Source organism: Telopea speciosissima, unplaced genomic scaffold, assembly GCF_018873765.1.
Source record: "Telopea speciosissima isolate NSW1024214 ecotype Mountain lineage unplaced genomic scaffold, Tspe_v1 Tspe_v1.0504, whole genome shotgun sequence".
In the NCBI taxonomy this organism is placed as follows: Eukaryota; Viridiplantae; Streptophyta; class Magnoliopsida; order Proteales; family Proteaceae; genus Telopea; species Telopea speciosissima.
Genome location: NW_025317840.1, coordinates 1 through 20,702, shown reverse-complemented (window position 1 = coordinate 20,702; position 20,702 = coordinate 1). Strand labels below are relative to the sequence as shown.

Sequence of the window (20,702 nt, the reverse complement as noted above, 5' to 3'; positions counted from 1 at the left end):
TCAATGGGGAAGATGGTGCTGTAAGATATATTGTGTGTAGTTGTTTCCCAGACTTGACCTCACTCCCTTGTCTGGAGAGGGGGAATACTGATCAGGAGTGCCAATTAAGGCACATGACACTTGCAACAGTGGATGGGATGTAACTCGTCCGGTATCCTTGCCCTTAGGCTCCATCCTCACTGTTTGCAGTAGTTTTTGCTTGGAGCATCAATTACAGTAGGTAAAGGAAGTTTCTGCTTTCGTATCCCCTTCTCAGATTGATCTCATTATGCAAATCTTCTTTAAAGCAGCAAGAATACGGCATTTAATTCTGCACCAGCAACATAGTTCTCCATGCCGTAGCCAAATTTGAAGATTTTTTATTTAAATATTATGAGTAAGAATGAAGCTTACAGAAGCACGCATACAGTAGTAGCAGTAGAAGAGAACCCATAATGGAGACTCCAATGTTGGAGACGGAGACACAAATACCACACGTGCATCCCTCTGGAATGTACCATGGAAAGAGAAAGCAAGGAAGCCTTTCAGCCCTATTATCTACCTGAGTTCAGCATAAAATGAATGGGTCACATGGATGAGAATAAAGCTTAAGAATTCCATTTACAGGTCAAGTTTTTGAGGAGTTAACGGTTGTAAGCAATGAAAACCAAGAAGGATGACACAACTAGGTTGATCTCATAGTGAAGCTTCCTTGGGTGAGCTGTCCAATAGGCCTCTTTTACCTTTAAATCGAGGAATAATGGATCTTTCTTAACCATCTTTACTCAATTGAACAACTCAGTTGGGGAACTGATCTTTGTAATCTTTCCAAATTGTTGACTACCTATGCAGCAGCCAAGAAGTTAGATTACTTTTGTATGCCGGACATAGGACTCTGTGAAATGACCATTGTATCTCTAGAGATTTTCGCCTGTCTATGGGGTGCGGCAGTCATTTTACGCGGCCCTATGTCTGGATGCAGGGGTTGCGCCGCATGTGACAAGGTATCGATTTTTCTCCCTAATTATTATTTCCTTGATTAAGAAACCAGGGCTTGAGAGCCTGTTTGCAAAACGGGGAAAGCCGACCCCAGTACAGTCGGCTACTAACAAGTGGGAGAGAAAGGAGCGGGGTTGATGATTCTCCCAAAGTAACAGAAGGTGCTCGTGCTAAGATTGGCCAGACTCTAGAGTATCAGCGACTGAATTAACCTGTCTACACTATAGGCATGAGAAAAAAATATCACAAAATGCAGTTGAGAGGCCAGCATGCGACAGTCATTGACAATATTGGTGATTCACCATAAGAACTTCTTGATTGGCTTGATTCAAAATGTTTACTAGGTTGAGATTATCACTTTCAATCCAGAGAAATTGAAGACTACTGACCTGGATTGGTGAGCACAACGCCCTGCGAATCGCCAGGGCCTCCCTCCGCAACCAGCGCAAAAGATATAACAACATATTCAGAAAAGCCATAGAAGATGATGACCTGACCAGCCTGATCACAAAAGATACCTCCAATACCAGCAGGGCATAGACATCCAAGACATAATCCATCAGTGTTAACCTTAATGAAATGTAGAGGAGGGGGAGACCATGCAGCAATGCTCATTTCTGAAAATTAAAACGGAGGTGAACGACTAATTGAGGCGTGCAATGCTCATTTCTAAAATTGAGTTAAAGGTAATTGCACCAAAGGAACCATACCACAGTAACGAAAGGGCTTTGTACCAGCCCTTGGGATGCAAAGATGTAGGAAGGAATAGCTGCATAAAGGACAAGTAACTGGAATAGATAACTCTTATCAAAAAAACAACTGGAATAGATAAAACCCCATATCGAGCAATAGTTTCCAAATATTGAAAGATCTATCTTTTGGGTTGTGGGGAGATGCCAGACTTCAAACCGTATGGAATTAGTTGTCTCTTCATGAGCACTATGAGTCAACCGATAAGTCGAAGGGACTGTGAAGATGTGAAGATGTGAAGATACCTTTAGCCATGAGTGGCCAAACATAACACTCTTCAGGTGGAGGTAAAGGTATTGGTATTGACAAGATTGCTTCGGCGATGAATCCATTTGTGAGTTCCAAGCCTTTGTTTCTGGATTAATTTGTTGTCTACCCAGACAAAAAGGATTAATGAGTTCTGCAACAGTTTGAGGAGATTAGGGTTGTCATAAACATTCAGCAATCTCCTTTTCCTCTTTCCTTGGTGATTGGACTCCTGTGACATCATGAACCTATGGTAAACTTTTTCTCATGCTGATCAAAGGGTTCAGATCAGTCACAACACACATGGCTGAAGAGAAACTGGGTTTGTGATGAAAACTACAAAATGACAAAAAAGAAATAGAAACACCCACAATTCGACCAAGGTTGATATCAAAATATGTACAGGATCACCCAGTTTGATTCATGTGTTAACCATTTTCACCATCAGTATCATAAATGCTAGGGGTGTCGATTGGTCGGTTTGGTCTAGTTTGCTCAGACTGAACCGGTCTTAGTATCAATTGGCTCAAATTAAATTTGACCCAATAAAGTGATGTTCGATTTTGGTTTTGGGTTTGTATCCGGTTGGGTTAACGAGTCTTATCGGTCACTATCATATTGGTTCAATTCAGTTTGGTTATGTGGGGAAAGAGATTGCTACCTGGCCTTCTAGAGCCTACACTTTATCGCTAGCCAATAGGAGTGCGTGCACAGCATATTCATGGCTAGGATTTTTCTCCTTTCCATGGTGGCTGTGCGATACTTTCATTTGCTTCTGTGTTTTGGCACAAGAGCCACTTAGGCCATGCGAGCAAGGACTGCACACAACTTGGTAGAGATCTTTTTCCCAAATAAAATAGGAAAATATATTTTTATTGGTTTTTCCAGATTTAATCTGGTTCGGTTTAGTTTCCAATCGTTCTTTGTTTTCAATCAGTTTCAATTCCTACTAGTTTCATAAAAGCTCACATTGAAGTTGACCCGATAAGGAAAGCTGAACCGATCAAACCGGGCAAAATTTTGACACCTCTAAGTGCCTAAATGCCTTGTCAACTTGCTTAGCACCTCCCAGTCCTCCTCATGGTCTTCGGTAAGGGTGTCAAAACCTAGCCCAGACTGTTAGGACCGACCAAAATCGATTGAAAAACCCAAATCGAACCCAACCGATACTTATTGGTTTGGTTTTGGGCTAGGGTATGACTGGACCGGTTGAAAATCGAATCACACCGAACCGACCAATAACAAATCGAAAACTGAACCGAATGAAACCAATAAAAAAATCATTGAGTATAAGGTTATGAATAATTGATTTGATTTCAATAGTAATGAGCAAATTTATGATTGTAAGGGGAATTGTTACAAATCAATGAATATCAGGGTATGAAAATATGGAAATTGATTTGTAACAATGCTTCTTCCATTGATCTCCTTTCTGAGTGTGGGGTTAATGAAATATTTAATGTAATTGAAAAGAGAAAGGGAAGAAAATAGACACAAATAAACCCAGCCCGTTTTCAAAAACCCGGTATCGAACTGAATCCAAACCTTTATCAATCCATTATCATAAACTGAAACTGATACGAAACCAACCAGCACCGAAATCGAGATCAAGCCAAAATTGAAAAGTCCTTATTGGTTCGGTTTTGATTTCCCTAAAAGCCACACCGAAATCGGAAAAACTGGCCCAAACTTGGACCGAACCGACTGATTGACACCCCTAGTCTTATGTATTGATAACCGTACCCATATAATATCGATATGATGTCTAATTGGACAATTTTGCCGCTCAAAATTTCAATATCTTGGTTTTTTAAACCCTTTTAAGTTTTAACCTTGCCTACACTAATACGAAAAAATTCCTTTATAGTGCCGTAATCTTGCGATACACTGCACTGCAGGCCTGAGAGCTTGACACATGGAAGATGTGACATCCAATGGTGTTGAGCTCGAGAAGAAAGAAAAAAAAATGTCTTACATCAAGTTCGCACCGTTGGATGAAGCCTCTTCCATGAGTCGAGCACAGAGGCCCGCACTGTACTGCACCACAAGATGCTCGCATTGTAGAGGATTTTAATCCCACAAATACCACCGCTATGTAATTGATATCATATCGCTATCGGGGATCAGCCGATACCTTGAACCGTCGTCCTCCCCTCGCCCTAATTACCCAAAAATAAATAAAAGCCAAATCGTTGACTTGAGAATCCAGATCCGACCGACCGCCCGACCCATCTGGTTTGCCCTTATATCGGGATATAGTCGCCGTTAGGGAACTTACGGAGGGTAATTTAGTCTCGAAATATTATAAAACCCTAACCAAAGCTGCGAATGAGCGTAAGCGCCTAGTACCCAATACACTTATAAATACGCCAAAACCCTAGTGTCGAGCTTTCGAGGTCTTTGGCTTTCTGTGATTTCGCGCGACTCGCTTACCTTCGCTCCACTCATCCTGCAAGCCCTCCTCCATCACAATGGTATTTCACGCGTTCGATCTTTCACTCAGTTTAATTTTTTTTGTTTGTTCATCTCTTTGCATCTTTCAGAGACAAGTATTTGTGTATTTTGGTATAATTGAAGCTGCGGATTTGTTAACCGGATCTGATCTCTTCTGATATGTATCTCAGTCTCTGATTGCAAACGAAGATTTCCAACATATTCTCCGTGTTCTGAACACCAATGTCGACGGAAAGCAGAAGATCATGTTCGCCATGACCTCCATCAAAGGTATTGGGAGACGATTCGCCAACATCGTCTGCAAGAAGGCCGACGTCGACATGAACAAGAGGTTGCGATCTTGTTTGTTCTGTTTCCCCTTTTCCTGTGCAAATTGAGGAATTTTGTAAATTTTATTTGTTCTCATGACTTTTCACGTACGCTTTGATTTATCTTCTTGTCTTTTTGGAAATGCTTCTCCCTCTCTCTCTACTTCTTTGTTAGGTGAATTCTGAATGAGTTTTACTTCTTCCAACGGTACTTATTTAACTCAAATTTTTGTTACAGTCCTACCTCACTAGGGTGATGAGTAGTACTTAAACGCAATATTTCTTGTTTCGTTTGATTTATTAGCTTATCTTTGTTTAACATTGAAATGGTGTTCTTGTGTTGTTAGGGCTGGTGAATTAACCGCGCAGGAGCTGGAGAACCTCATGGTGATTGTCGCCAACCCTAGACAGTTCAAAATCCCGGACTGGTTTTTGAACAGGAAGAAGGATTACAAGGATGGGAGGTATTCACAGGTTGTGTCTAACGCATTGGATATGAAGTTGAGAGATGATTTGGAACGATTGAAGAAGATCAGGTAATTTCTTATTTGGTTTTTATTGATTTTCTTTATATGCAAAATTTCCTGGAAGATTGAAATGGGTTATTATCCTAGGATTCATTAACTTATTGCATCTCTGGTGGTTTAACTTGGGAGCATTATGGTGATGTTTTATCCTCTAAGAAATACGGACTAATATGATAAATGTATTATTTCAAATGCAATATGCAATTATTTTTCCCACACTAGACTACTTTATATGTGGTTATGGCTGTTTGATCAACTTTATTTTGTATTGCATCATTTACTTTTGAAAAGCTTTTATCCTGACCTAACAATAAACCATCATTAATTGAAGGAAGCATTTTTAAACTAATCCCTTTGTTTCTTAGTGTTAACTGTTAAGAGCCTTTGAGGCCTCAAGATGATATTGTTGCATGGATGATTTCATGATTGCTTTTTTGTATATTTGGATCTTGGAAGTTGGAACAAAGAAGCTTATTTAGCTTGGTTGCCCTTGAAGTGGAACATCTTGCAATTCATTGTCTGTTAAATGTGTTTTAGAGGAATAGTTGAAAAATAGTATATGCATTAGTGGCAGTCTTACTAAATTTTGGGTGCAATCCATTTTTTGGGGGACCATGAATTGAAATCTTAATATCAAGAATGAGAGCTGAAGATCATTCTATGGTGAAGTCCTAGTTACTAATTTGGGAAACTGAGAAATGAGAAATTAAGGTTAGGTAATAGAAGTCAGTATTTGAGAATTCAAGAGGTCATTAAAGGTAACCCTATTTATTTTAACAGTGATTAGATCTACTTCTGGTCTTGATCAAGATGGATGATAAATGTAATCGGCTGAAAATTTCAATCATGTATTACTGTGAAGGAATTTGAAAACTTTTTAAAATCATAATATCAAGAATTATAGTCAAAGATAGGGAGACCAGGTGAGCAACCTTCATTTCTGTTGGTATTGCTGAATGCTGAAGATGCGAGTATGCGACAACCTTCTCTGCACTGTAGTTTCTTCTACTCTCTTAAGTAGGTTGAGCAGAAACTGAAATCACAAGATTCATTTCACATAACCCTGATTTTGTTCTACATCATCAACTGATCTTTTGGGGTGCCCCACTTTTCTCAACTACAATAACCGCCAACAGTAGCTTGAACCGTCAAGACAGTGATCATCCTTGAGATATCTTCTCACAGTTCCTTGATTTCCTTCTGATCCAGGAAGGCTCACCTCTGACCACACATTGAAAATCTGATTGTCAGTAAGGTTAAAGACAATATGGACGATATTGAACTGGTTATCAAACTTCTGGGTTTATCAGAATTAACATTAAAGGAACAGGAAGAGAAGAAACCATTAGGTCTTTCTTTTGCCATGGTGAGTTTTATTCAAAGATTAGGTACCAGCGAGAAAGAAATGGAGATATTGAATTGATGGATTAACTACTTGTTAAATGATGGTGGGGATGGAAGGTATGAGCCATTGAGATTGGTTAACTTGCTTTTGGTTGAGCTGCTTGTGTATGTGAGGATAGTTCTAGTGCTTCACTTCTGTTTTCCCCATTGAGCTGAAGTAATGTCTTAATGGCTCTGGGAGTTTGTGGTGATATAGCTAATTCTTTTCTTATTCAATAAATTAAAAAGCACAACAAATCATGACTGAAGTGACTCAGGGGGATTTAAATAATTGTTAAGCTACCTTGTATACACAATTTTAAATGTCTTTCAATGGCAATTACATTTGTGTAAATGTGCTTGGATCTGATTGTTTTGCATGGACTGAATTTTGATCTGGAATCATTATTTCTAGGTTGTAATAGATGACATACTGAAGCATCTCATTGTTGTGTTTTTTCCCCAACCAGCACTTGCCAAGTTTATTGTTAATAGGATCAAATTAGGTGCTTAAAAAGAGAGTACAAAAGATTTTTATTGGAAGCAAAAAGATACTGCCAAAAGATATTACATTTTTTGTCAAGTAAATCTCCAAACAATTTTTTGGAACTATCGAGGGGATTCTCTAGTTGTTTTTTCTACTTTTGCATTCAAGGATTTGATGCTGACAGATCTGCTGTCTGCTGTTGTTTAGGAACCATCGTGGTCTGAGGCACTACTGGGGCCTCCGTGTCCGTGGTCAGCACACCAAGACTACAGGTCGTAGGGGGAAGACTGTTGGTGTCTCTAAGAAGCGTTAAGCTTCTGTCTTAGATTTTTGAATTTCTAGATTATCAGGTGAGTGTTCTGTTACAAAATTTTGAAGCTGAGACTTTATGGACGTGGTTTTTAAAATTTCTTTTGGAGCAATGTATGGATGCTAAATTGAGTATTAGATATTATATGATGTGGATTGCTAATCAAATCTTGTTAAGATTCTTAATTACATTTTCGATCTTGGAATTTTCCTTCACATGTTGAATAGAAGCTGAAAATTGGGTTTAAGTTGTAAAGTCGAACGAAGTGTTCATTGTTTCAATATGCCTCCCTGTGCAGTCTCCCCTCAAGTATGATAGACTAGAGAGGGATTCCCCCTCGCTCTTCTCTGTTGCCAGTTCTTTGGCCAGTGTAACTGAATTCTCCTGTGTAAGCTGTTCTGATTGCTGGATTCAAGTTAATCTGAATTCTTACGTTCTTGGTGACAGAGACTCTTTACTTCCGCATTTCCTTTGGGATCCAATTGGTAACAGGTAATGTGAGCCTTAAGGAACACGAGGTACTGATGTTCTTTTTAACTCTTCTGTGAGCAGTGGTCTACTTTGGTAAATGTAGGGGAAGGGGATAATCTCCAGCACGCATCTGATGGCTGGAAACACTGGAGCATGCATCCAAAGAACTGCCCAGCCATCGGATTTATGTTGGAGAGGTTCGGGGTCCAAATGCTGGCTATCGCATGACTAAGCTACTGTGTCAGTCGTGGGAACATTAATAGTTGTCCAGCATGCTGAACCATGGTGCTAAGTTCGGTATTAGATCAGCCGATACTGTGTTTTGACCGGATTGGTGAAACGGTATGTATCTAGGGTAAAAGGTTCTAAAAAATAATATTATATGAAATTATTGACAAAGCAATACGATGTGGCCCGATACTGCAGATACAGATACCTTGATTTAACCTTGTGCTGAACAGCTTCTCTAGTTTCAAATTGTTATGGGACAATATTTGCTTGTTAATGATTGTGATTTGTGACCGCTTATATTTGTCTCATTAATTGTTCTGATAACTAGATTTTCAAGATACTTGATCTCAATTTGTGACGGTGAGGCCTGTGTTTTCCTTCTACACTTCAAACCCAGATAATAATCATTGTAAACATTTTCTACCTGGCAGGGTTGAGTTGATCCGAGACCAGCTTGGCAGGATTACGACCTTGCCCCAAGAAGTGCTATTTCGGGATTAGTGCTGGTTAGTAACCTTGGGCTAGGCCTAGGTTTTCAAACACCTAGCCCAGCGTCCCCAAGTTGCAATCCTAATGGTGAATGGCATCTGCCAATTTTCATAGTAAATCACTTCCCTTCATGTATTTACTGGATAGTGTGAATTTGATATGCGATGACCCTTTCACGCAGTCCGGCCAATAACTATTTGCTAGATACGAATCAGAACTCAGAATACCCTTTGATCCTTACTAGACTCTTAATGTATTCTTCTCAATTAAAATATTAGAAATTCTTGAGACTTGAGCGCCCTGAACAAGCACTCTTTATTGAGTTAGTTGCTTCCAAGTTCCAATCTATAAGAGGATATGATTCAAAAGAATCAATTTTGGAGAATTTCAAATCCAATAAAGAAGGAAATACATTTAAAGATAAGAAGAGATAACTATGGGAGAGGATAAAGTGTCGTAAATCAAAATCTTCTCCCTCTCTCAAATGGCTTTCTTTCTTTCTTTCTTTCTTTCTTTCTTTCTTTCTTTTTCTTCATTCCAAGCTTACTTAATTGTTTCCTATTCACTCTTGTTCCTTGTATTAATCAATCATATCCTAATCCATTGATTCTCGCCTTCTCTATAAGAAGGGAGAATCTTGTCCTTGTAACTACAGAAGTGAAAATTATTCTTGTGGACGTAGGTTCAAACTGAAATGAATCAGGTTAAATTGTGGTGTGCTATCTCTTCTCTTATCTCTCTTTCTTATTGAATAGAATCCTCTTATACAACCATGTACAGTCTTTGACTCGGCCCTCAAGAGATCCATCCAGCCATTGCCGGATTCCATAAACTGGTTATGGTTTGTTTCTAATGCAGGAATGGAGGCTTCGTCATGGGTGATGCATGCTGCATTGGCCAATGACACCTAAATTCTGCTTGTCAATGGAGGCGATTGGGTCTAGCTAAAAAGGGGTCTCTTTCCGTACAAGTGACTCACCTTATTTACACAACCGAGACTTTTTAACTATGCACATCATCTTCTCCGGGTCATTGATAGTGATTATACTTAAATGGTACGAAAGAAGAAAATTATACCACCAAAGTAATTTAGTGTCATATTTTCTTGGAAGAGATCTCTGAGCAAGTGACATAGGGAGACACCAATGAGGTGCAATATAATGGTATCATAGAAAAAAGGGTAGTGAGGTCATTTCATGAGAGAGATGAGGGAGGTCCTAGCATACCCTACTCGGCAGCTCAGAATGTTGTGATTACTATCACACTTCATTCATATAATATCCCATACAGATTTGGAAGACAATGAATAAATAGTAAATAAGATCCATATCTTTTTGGCTGATAAATGAAGTCGATTCCAAAGTTTTTAAAGCTTCCTAATAGCTTTCCACGGTCTTTCTTTTGAATCTCCCGTGAATAGAAATAGATAATAATGACAAGTGATGGCTGTGGAGATCTTGGATTGAATAGATAATATTTACCTGATCCTAACACATTTTCATAATGTGTTAGGTATGAAATACCCTTGACTTAAAACATAGTGTTGGAATTTTTCAAATAATAGATGTGGGAGAAGTGTTTCCTTTTCCTTTGGTTTATATGTGTTTGTGAGCTATTATTGCATGTTATGTTTGGAAAGGATTGTACGATACGCTTGCGAACGAGGACGGTGATCGTCTGAGCGCGTATGCGTACGTGGGGCACAATGTGGCGCCTTGATGGCGCACTTTGCACTTCGCACGTGCGCATTATGCGCCTAAATCTTTTTGAGATCAACGGTCTATGATCCAGTACGATTGTTAGGTTTCAACCATTGGATCGTGTCTGATCAAAGGGGTGCTTAGGATCTAACCGTTGGATAGGATGCTGGTCAAAATGGAGGTGCAACCCTTGGCGCAATCATTGAGCCCACTGGTTGTAGCCCATCCGTACAGCCATGAAAGCTCAATGGTCATGATCCATCATAACAGCCATATGAACCTATGGGTGTGACCCATCCGAACAGGCCCTGTGGGCCTATAAGTGGGCCACAAATCTCTCAGTTATATACAACAAAAAACAAAAGCTCTCTGGATAGCTTCAAGTGATTATTATCACTGCAACCAGTAATCGGCTAGCCTGATTTATCTTGGGAGGCAGGTTTGCTGTAATCCTTTGCAAGAATAAGATGGTGCAAATACTGTTTTAAGGACAGAACGATCTCATTCGGCTCAGGCCATCTTTCTGTCCTCTCCTTTTTGTATCAGATTTATAACACATGGAATGATTAACCTATTTATGAGCCCAATAATCAATGTGTCTTAATGTAACCTAAAAACCCAACACACCACTTTTTCCATAGTTGTTTTTTTTGGACAAATTGAGTGTTATAGTTTCACACATCCAAAGTCATCAATTGTTGGGTCAATGACCGATCTCTCTACCCATCCAATCTGAGCCTATGACCTTCTCCAAACCCCTGTCACCTCCACCAATGGAATTCTACCCTTTCTCACAACCCGAGGTTACTTGCACTATAATCTCAGCCGGGACCTTTCACATCCACACATAAAAGTGGTTTGGGCAGCTATTAGTATCTCTTAACAAACAAATTGTTTCTGCCCATATAAATTTTCCTCATACAAGATCACCCCGGCTCAAGGAAGGGATCAAGCAAGGAACAGTTGGTGCATTACCAATGGGAAGACAGTAGAAATTTGGATGGATTCGAGGCAGATGGTCAATTGGTTGCTTCAGTTGGAATTACATCCATGGCCAGGGAATCTCTACTCTAATACTTTTTTACATTCAAACTGACCTAATCAAATTTCTTTCGGTTTTTATTAAAATGATGGATCGGAACTGTATTTACATTGTCCATAAACTTGCACTAATAGCTAGGCCTAATCAAATGCATGGGATGTGACGGATATTGTTGTTAACCTTTACCTTTCTTAGTTTTTTAATAAATTTTTGCCCAGCAAAAAATAAAAGTAAAAAATGGAAGTCTCTGCCTTCAAACTCTCAAAAAGATGGGAAATATGACTCCTTAGGTAATCAAGAGGAACCCAAGAACAGATTAAAAGAGGGTGTACTTAATGTACGAGGTTTGCACCATTGTAGAGTATGGATGTACGCAGCTTTACCCTTCTTTCGTGGAGAGATTATTTCTGACTTGATCCCAAATAATGGATTCCAAAGAATAGACACTGCGGTTAAAAAATGGATTCCATTGCACTAAGGAACTTTGCTCTCATTAGGGTTGACAAGATTCAAATAGTCTTGGGTTTCAACTATTTCTTTTGTGGTATTCATGGTTAGGCTGTTGATGTTTTAAAGACTATATGGGTATTTCGATAAATTTCTTGTATAGGGTTTTCGCTAAAAAAATCTACAGTGTGTTTTTTTTTCAGTATTGAAAAATCTGAGAGAGGTGTGAGAAACGAGCGACTGTAACCCAATTCTCCATTGATAGTGAAATAGATCTCATCTCACCATGGACGTAGGCAACCTTGCCGAACCATGTAAATCTTTGTGCGCATTGTGTGATTGTGTTTGCGATTTCCATTATTCTCTGCATCGTGTTAGGTTTCACATAGGCAGTGCAAGTTTTCCTCATGGCTGATCAGGGCAACCTTCTTGGAATACTTTAAGCCCTCGTTTGTGGCAAGCGTTTGAATAGTTTAAGGATGTGATCTACATCATAAACATTAGTAGTATTAATCCTTAATCGAACCAGTTTCTCTTCATTTATGTGACCTATATCTGATTGGATATTGATGGTTTTTCCCAGTAAGGCCCTGTTTGTTTAGAGGGGATTAAGCCTCACTTAGGTGGGTTAGGACTTGGGAGAATTAGGGTGGGAAAATACTGATGTGATCCTTCACAATCCCACCCCAACCTAAAAAAAGCTCATGGAAGATCATTAAATGTTTTATTTGCTGATGTGGCACTTCAAAATCCCACCCCTACTTTGTCCATAGTTCCATCAACATTTTCATTCCAACAAACCCCACCCACCAACATGTGGGTCCCATCTTCCCAGCAATCCCAAATCCCACCTTTCCCTCTAAACAAATGGGACCTAAGGGATGGGAGTTAATTATTAGTGATGACATTCACGATTGACTATTTCAGAGGCAGAATCACTAAGGTGAAGAGATTCTTCCACCCTTATATCAGAGGGTCAGTTCCCATGATTAAAGAGATTCTCTCCATAACTGAAGAGAAACTAGATCCAAGTTTTTATTAAAACCCTGAATTTACACAATATTTGGAGGGTTTGCTTGCTCCATGGTTATAGGTACCGGTATTGGTCACCATTGATACTGATATGGATCGGATCACATCCATCTGTATTGGGTTCAAATCGAGCAAAACTCCAAAAAAGGAATCGTTTTTTGGCCAATACTCCCAATCTATATTGAAATCGGGTACGGCTAATACGATACTGATACACCTTGACCCAGGGTTAGCTCTATTACGAAGTATTATCATATTTGGGCCAGACCCAGACCCAGACCTAGACCCAGCCCCATGCCCAAGAAGACAAAAACCCAATAAACATAATTATGGTCCGGGTATGTGGGTAGGTGAAACCTAGAAAAATCACACTGACATGTATATGTGCATGCTTAGTGACAAAATTCGAGGTTAAGCAATAGATAAGAATGATTAAGGCATAATACTGTTTATTTATTTTTGTATTTTACTGAAACAGTCTCTCACTCTCTCTCTTAAGTTTTCTAAAGTCTCAACATGGTGTAATGATAAAACACCCGCACGAGGGGATCACATACCTATCACCACTACACTTGGTTTTGCCAAAAAGATATATAAAATCAATGGAAGCATCATCATCATTCTATGAAAACTAGAAAACATAGAAAGAATGGAAACTAAAAAGCTGTACAAAAGATAATCAAAATGACTTTCTTAGAAAGCCCAACAAGATCACCATCATAATGCTCTACTAATGTTCTTCATTCCATTTTGTTTTGTGTACAACAAAAGCAAAAAAGCTGTACTAACAAAATCAAAATGCCTTTCTTTCTTTCTTTCTTAGAGAAGCCCACAAGACCACCATCATAATACTACTAATGTTAGTCATTCCATTTTGTTTTGTGTATAGCAAAAGCAATATATATATATAAAACAAAGTCCTCTCTTTCTCACCTGAAAGAAGAGCCTTTTTCTATAATTTGTCTTTTCATTCCTAGAAAAGAAATAAATAGGGTTTTCTTTCCTATCGTTACGTCTTGTGAATTATGACGCTTCACTATTTGTCACATGGTAGTACATGGATTAATCCATGTGCAATTTGGATCCTCTCCTGTTGAATTGCCTTATAGGATCGTGTTGCCAAGACACAATGAAGCAGTGAATGATCGTCTTACCCCTGCTCGGGCAAGGTGCTCAAGCAGGGGTAAGGCAGTCATTCCCCGCCTTGCTGTGTCTCGACAGTAACGTTCTACCGGGCAGCTCGGTAGTAGAGGATCTGGATCCATCCATGTGCTAGAGGACTAGGCAAGCATCTTATTGATGGATTTGGATCCTCTACTGCCGAGCTGCCCGACAGGACCGTGCTGTCCAGACACGGCGCTGTGTGCAATGTCTGCCTTACCCCTGCCCAAGTGCCTTACCCGAGTGGGGGTAAGGCGGTCTTTGCGTGTAACGCTGTGTCTAGGCAGCACGGTCCTGCCGGGCAGTAAGGCAGTAGAGGATCCAGATCCCTTATTGATAGAGCGTCAACTTAAAATGAATAGAGAAAGTAACTTAAATTACAAAAGATGGCATTTTGGATTATATATACATCTCCATCAAATGGCATTTTGGTAATTTTATAAAACTTTGAATCTGATCTTGAGCAACTTTCCATGCTTACTTTGGACAAAAATGTAATCATTGAGATATATATGGGGGGTCCTATATCACGTAGAATAACTTATACTAGCAAATGACAAATAGTGAAACATTGTACTTCACTAGGCATAGTGACACCTAGAAAGAACCTGAGCTTCATTTGATCGTTTTTGGGATCGTTGGAAAAAATAAAAATAGATTTGAAAAATGAGAAAAAAAATCCTCTCTAACCACCACTTCCCTCCCAGCTTCTCTTCCTTCTCCCTCCCTCTCCAGCAGGCCCTCACTCTCCGCCTTCCCACCCCCATCCCGCAAACCCCCCCTCTCCCCCAACAAACACACACACACCATTGAAGTAGGATCCAGATCGTCTACGGTGCAGCTGCCTGTCCTGCTGCCTGTCCTGCCTGTGCCGCACAGACACAGTGCCATGCGCAAAGACCGCCTTATCTCCATTCGGACAAGGCACTCGGGCAAGGGTAAGATGGTCTTTGCGTGCAGCCCTATGTCTGTACAGTACAGGCAGGACGGACAGCTGCGTCATACAAGATCTGGATCCATTGAAGTAAACTGTTCAAAATTCATTTGGTCATGGTGGTGGTTGAAACTGAGTTGGGTTAGGTGGTTGGAGCCTTGAAGGACAGCAACTTAATTATCTTTTGACCATCTGCAAGCACGTAAAATAAATCCAAAGAGAGAAAGAGAGAGAGACGTGGAAGAAACTTGGGCTCATGGTGGAAATTTTGCATCAAGGACAATAACCCTCCTTTGATATGTTTAAGTTCTGTTTGGTCGCAAGGAAAATGAAAATATTTTCTTATAAAGTGTCAGGAAAAAATATATTTTGGGTGTTTTGATTGCAAGAGAAATACAAATATTTTCTTCAGATGTAAAATATATTTTGTAACAAATACAAATATTCCACACAACCATTCCCTTCCCTGTTTTTCCTAATTTACCTTGCGACCAAAAGGAGCTGGGTTTCGGTTTCAATAGGAAAAAAAAAGGGAGGGGGAGAGGGGGAGGGGGGAGGGAGGGAAGAGTGGTCGCATTACCAACGTAGCTCCTGTGTCTAGACACAATTCTGCCTTGGCCCAATGGAAAGTACCACTCTACCCATGAAAAGACAAAATTCTCACCCAATCGATGCTTGCGTAGGCATTTCCATTGATTAGAGCGCACGTGCAGGCTCTAGAGGCCCAGGTAGTATTCTCTTATCCACAAAATAAATTAGTCTGATCCTCAGAATTTGTACATGAAATGTGTGCGTGTGTGTCATGGAAGAGCTGATCAAATTGCATGACCCCAACAAGAATCAACCTAATAGGCCCAAGCCGATCAAATCCCATCCTTCCCATGAAGAAGCCTTCCCCTAGTCTAACCTTCCCATATACCAAAGTTTGAATCTTATCTTCTACCAAAAAAAAAAAAAAAAAAAAAAAAAAGTTTAAATCTTATCTTATATCATTACATTAGCAACTTAAGTTTATGTGTTATTAGTTCCATGCATGCATTCTTTTTATTTGATTCTCCCTAATAATGACAAAGCTTAGTCATGGAATCACTAATTAAGGATCATTTTTTAAGGGAGAAAAGAGGATAAAGGAAAGATAAACACGCGAGGCCCACATGAAGAACTACATTACTTTACTACACAAAACACGTACTTCAAAATTATTTAAAAATTTTTTTTGGTACTAATGTAGGCCTCATAGGGGAGCAGCTAAGAACTAATACTTAAAAGAGTCAAATCGACTTAATTATGGACTAAATAAACTTGGGATGAGAAATATATAAATTAATAGAAAAAATCTAGATGTCACTATGCCTATTAAAGTCTAATGCTTCACTATTTACCATAGGATGGTACAAAGGATAAGTTTTATGCGGGATGACCAAACACACATCTAATATGTCGTTTTGTATTTATATTCATTTTTATATGATGTTACTTTTGTAATTTAGCTAAAATTTGATCAGAGTTTGAATCATTTTCTTCACTTATTTTGGACTAAAATTTGATAAATAGGTGACATCATCTATTCTATGGAGGAATCCATGTATTGTTAAGTGACAAATAGTGAAAAGTTACACTTCATTAGACATACTGACGGTTAAAGTTTCAAATGCTAGCCTGTACCAACTGACCCAATTGGGCAAGATCGATTAACCAAGATTGATCGATACCATTAACCGAATGTTTATAGCCTGGTTAATCAATTAACTCAATTACCATGAATAGAAACATGTCCATACCCTGACCTAGAAGGCGCAATTACTTAAACAGTCGATAACAATAGATGCCTTAAATTGATGAAACCAATTAAACACTTGAGCCGGACCAAAATCGATCGAACCCGATCAATTGACACCCCTAAAAGACAGTTAGAAGAGTAGGAATAATAAAGGACCCATATACATATAGACCCCAAAAATGAAGGTTGAGGTTTGGTGTGTGTGTTCCAACGCAGAACCGGGTAATCGGGAGATAAGGACCACGTGGACCCTCGTGACCCGCACTTTCAAACCCGGATTTCAAGGACGACTATTTGACTAAACAACCCAAAAAAAAAAAAAATTTAACAAAAACTTTCCCCAAAACTTAATTAAATTGAAAGCTATAAAAAACTACCACCAAAGCGCGTGGCCTGTGGCCATTTAGACTCGTAAACCGCAGAGCGTGACTTCGACTCTCGGAATCTGGGCTAAATTCGTTAAAAAATGTGGGGTTTTAATTTAAAATTGAAGGACGGAATTCCAAACCCCCCAAAAAATATTGAAGAAATCTGAGCCGTCGCTTTTGTTTAATTTGGTGGGTTTCGTGACTTTCGTCCTTATCCGGTACGCAGTCCGGCAAGAGGGCCCCACTGCCTTCGTTATCGCACGTGGGCATATCGGCCAACTAAGGTTGCGGGGCCCACTTACCCCTCGATTATTTCGCCTGCCCCTCTTGCCCCCATACATGATACACTGCTTCTTCCTTGTCTGCTACCCTACCCCTCCTCACAAGAAATCTTATCCGCACATGTACTGTGGCACGTGTGTACCACAACAACTAAGGTGTGTGTTCCATTCTCTACCGTCTCAAATTCTCATCTCCTAACCCCCTACCAATTTACCAAGGAGAATTTGAAGAATGGTATCAAAATCATGGTTTAAAAGATCGATATCAGAAAGGCCAAATAAGCCAATTGATTCAGGATATTCCAAATGTAATGAAGGAGGTTCGAGATCAGTAGAAATTTACGATGGCATATCAATATTTACAGATTTCTAGTCGATTCCAAAACGATGGATCAATACAGATTGGTATTGATTGAGACCGATATGCCATTCAATATAGATTACTAAATCCATGAATAGAATAGAAGAGAAAATATCTATACGGGTTCCACAATTCATTAGAAATTGCCTATCTTTTCTTTCATCTCGGGAGAAATGCGATTGGAAGGAGCTGTGAAAGGATGCATATTTGAATCTGCACTCTTACGGGTATGGTTTTTTTTCCAATAGTTAATTACAGATCACAGTGAAGCACTGAAGAAGCTGAAGCAGCAAATTTTACTCTTTTTTAAGGGATGCGTTTGGTGGAGTGGTAATGTCCATCAGACCCAAAGATAGAAAATCTTCCACCGTGGCAGCTGAGATGGATACTAGTGTGATGTGATATGAAGCCACCACGTAAACGGGGGATTATCCTTACACGTGGATGGATCTGGACAAATGCCAGCAATGGAAGATGACGTTGTAGGGTAACCCCCCGGACAGCACCACGCTACTACTATCCGTACGCCCACCAAATGTTTGAATTGAAGACTCTGTAGATCCCACTTCCCCCACCCTCTTCCCACGCCCACGCCTCCTGTCCTGGGCTCGTTTGTCTTTGTTGTGTGTGTGACTGTGAAAGCTGTAGCTGAGCGTGTCTCCACCGCAGAACCAATGGATTGGCTCTTTAAACAAGTACTCTTCTTCCCTTCTTGTTTGCTTGCTTCCCTATCCAATTATTAATATTATTGGGAAAAGTAAAAAAGGAAAGCTATTTCCATCTTTGTGTATAGATTAAGATTTCCAATAATTTATGGTGGTCAGCGTTTTTATGTCCATTCCTCTTCTTCTTCTTCACTCATTTAATGGAGATGGCAAGGAGTGAAGGGAAGGAAAGGAATAAAGAAATTTGGGCTTTGGCGAAGATAGAGTGAGAGAGACTTCAATCAAAGTCTCTCACAATATGAAATAAAACGAAAGCTAGACAGATCATAATATATACACTAAACTAGAAAAGTAATGGACTCTATTGCTTGTTACTGAAGGCAATGGATACAATTAGACAGGACACTTGCACAGAGGGGAATGGCATATATAGCTCCATGGAATTACTTGGAATTAACAAACCAAGTAATGATGCCCATACTGATACGATATGGATCGACTGACATCGGGTCATATCGTGCTGATATCAGGTACATATTAAAAAACAAATCACTATTTGGCCGATACTCTTGATCAGTATCAGTATCAGTATCGGGTACTGGCAATATTAATACGTATCGGCCAATACAAGACTGATACCTAACTCCATGTCATTTGGTGCTCTATATGCCACTTGCTCAGACAACACCCTCTCTCTCTCCCCTATGATATGTACTGGCCACGACCTACTTAGATGGTCCAGATCTAAAATTGTTTAAGCATTCTTTTCATGAATTCATGCATCATGAGCTTAATTTCAAAGGAATCTTTGACCAGAAAGATCAATTCAGCTATAAAATACTAAAGCAAAGGCATCACGCATAAGTGTGGTTTCCTAATTCAAGGATTCGGCCCAGATTGATAGATTAATAATGTAGGAGGAAACTTCACTTCAGGTGGTGCGTTACCTGCTTCCCCTAAGGGGGAAAAAACTATTCAAAACAGACAAAGAGATAAGCGGGAAAAAAACCATAATAAAAGAGAGAAAAGTAGAGAGCTCAATAAGGCCCAACACTCTCGAACCCAAGAAAGAAAGAGCCAGAAGAACTCACTACTTGGTCACCATCGCTGAAGTCACAAAGTTTCACATTCACGAGCCACCCTCTTTAAGATTTTGAATTTCCTTTTTATGATTATATATATGACAAAAAACCAATCTCCCAGAAAGAAACTGAAAAAACTGAAAATCAAACCCCATGAACCCGTTGCAACTATTCATATACACTTAACAAAATCCACAAAAGAAAAATTAGGGAAAATTAACTAGGTGTAGTATAGACATAACTGAGAGAGATCTTCTCTAACAGAATGAAAAAGGAGTGATATGATACATACATCGATGGGAATTATAAAGATACAATAAGACTACCCATGCCAGTAAAATGATATTTGGGAGGGGGGAAAATTTGGGTACCTTTCTTCTGAAAGAATTTTCTTTTCTTTCTTTCAATTTGGATTCTGAAAAATGCTTAATTCTATCTGCTGCTACTCCTTGCATGGCTCTGGAGCCTCCTTTATGCTCATCTCCACTGCTGTGAAACTGCCATCCTTGGTGGCATCAGTGGAGGAGGAATCAATGCCTGACCCTGCTTGAATTTCCTTGAACAGTGCCATTACTTGTATCATTGTGGGTCGTCGCCATGGTCGATCATCCAAGCATGCACACGCAACCCTTAAATGTTGTAGTAGCTCCATCTCCAAGCTTGGATCCTCTTTCATGAGCTCAGGGTCAAAGACATCGCTTATTTTCAACTTCGCATGCTGCTTCACCCAACCCACTAGATTATTGTCACCAAAGTCAGGTGAGTCTGTTGGCTGCTTACCAGTTAGTAGCTCAAGGAGGACCACACCATAGCTGTAAACATCACCTTTGGTGGAGCATCTGAAGCTCTGGTAGTATTCAGGTGGGACATAACCTGGGGTGCCTGCAAGTGTGCTGACACTCAGGTGGGTATCCATTGCACTCATTAGCCTTGCCATTCCAAAATCTGATACCCGGGCTTCCAAGTTGTCATCAAGCAGGACATTACTTGACTTCATGTCCCTGTGAATGATGTGGGGGTTGCAGTTGTGGTGGAGAAAAGCCAAACCTCTTGCAGCTCCAATGGCAATTTTTCTCCTTGCAGCCCAATTCAACTTGATCCCAGCCTTTCTCCGATCATGTAAAATGTCTTCTAAGCTGCCAAACCGCATATACTCATAAACCAAGAGCCGTTCTTCCCCAACCTTGCAGTATCCCAATAGCGAAACGAGGTTCC

At 39.7% G+C, this 20,702-nt stretch overlaps 2 protein-coding genes across 2 annotated transcripts; one reads left to right on the top strand and one right to left on the bottom strand.

Annotated features, from left to right (window-relative positions):
* Positions 1–4,323: 4,323 nt before the first annotated feature.
* Positions 4,324–7,620, top strand: LOC122648140 (40S ribosomal protein S18-like). Its single transcript, XM_043841392.1, has 4 exons — positions 4,324–4,448; positions 4,599–4,759; positions 5,084–5,272; positions 7,341–7,620. Exons 1-4 carry the CDS (start codon positions 4,446–4,448, stop codon positions 7,444–7,446), a joined length of 459 nt encoding a protein of 152 aa, XP_043697327.1. The 5' UTR covers positions 4,324–4,445; the 3' UTR covers positions 7,447–7,620.
* Positions 7,621–19,929: 12,309 nt separating this feature from the next.
* LOC122648138 (protein BRASSINOSTEROID INSENSITIVE 1-like) lies at positions 19,930–20,637 on the bottom strand. The gene has a single exon (XM_043841390.1). It carries the CDS (start codon positions 20,635–20,637, stop codon positions 19,930–19,932), a length of 708 nt encoding a protein of 235 aa, XP_043697325.1.
* Between the last annotated feature and the right edge of the window lie 65 nt (positions 20,638–20,702).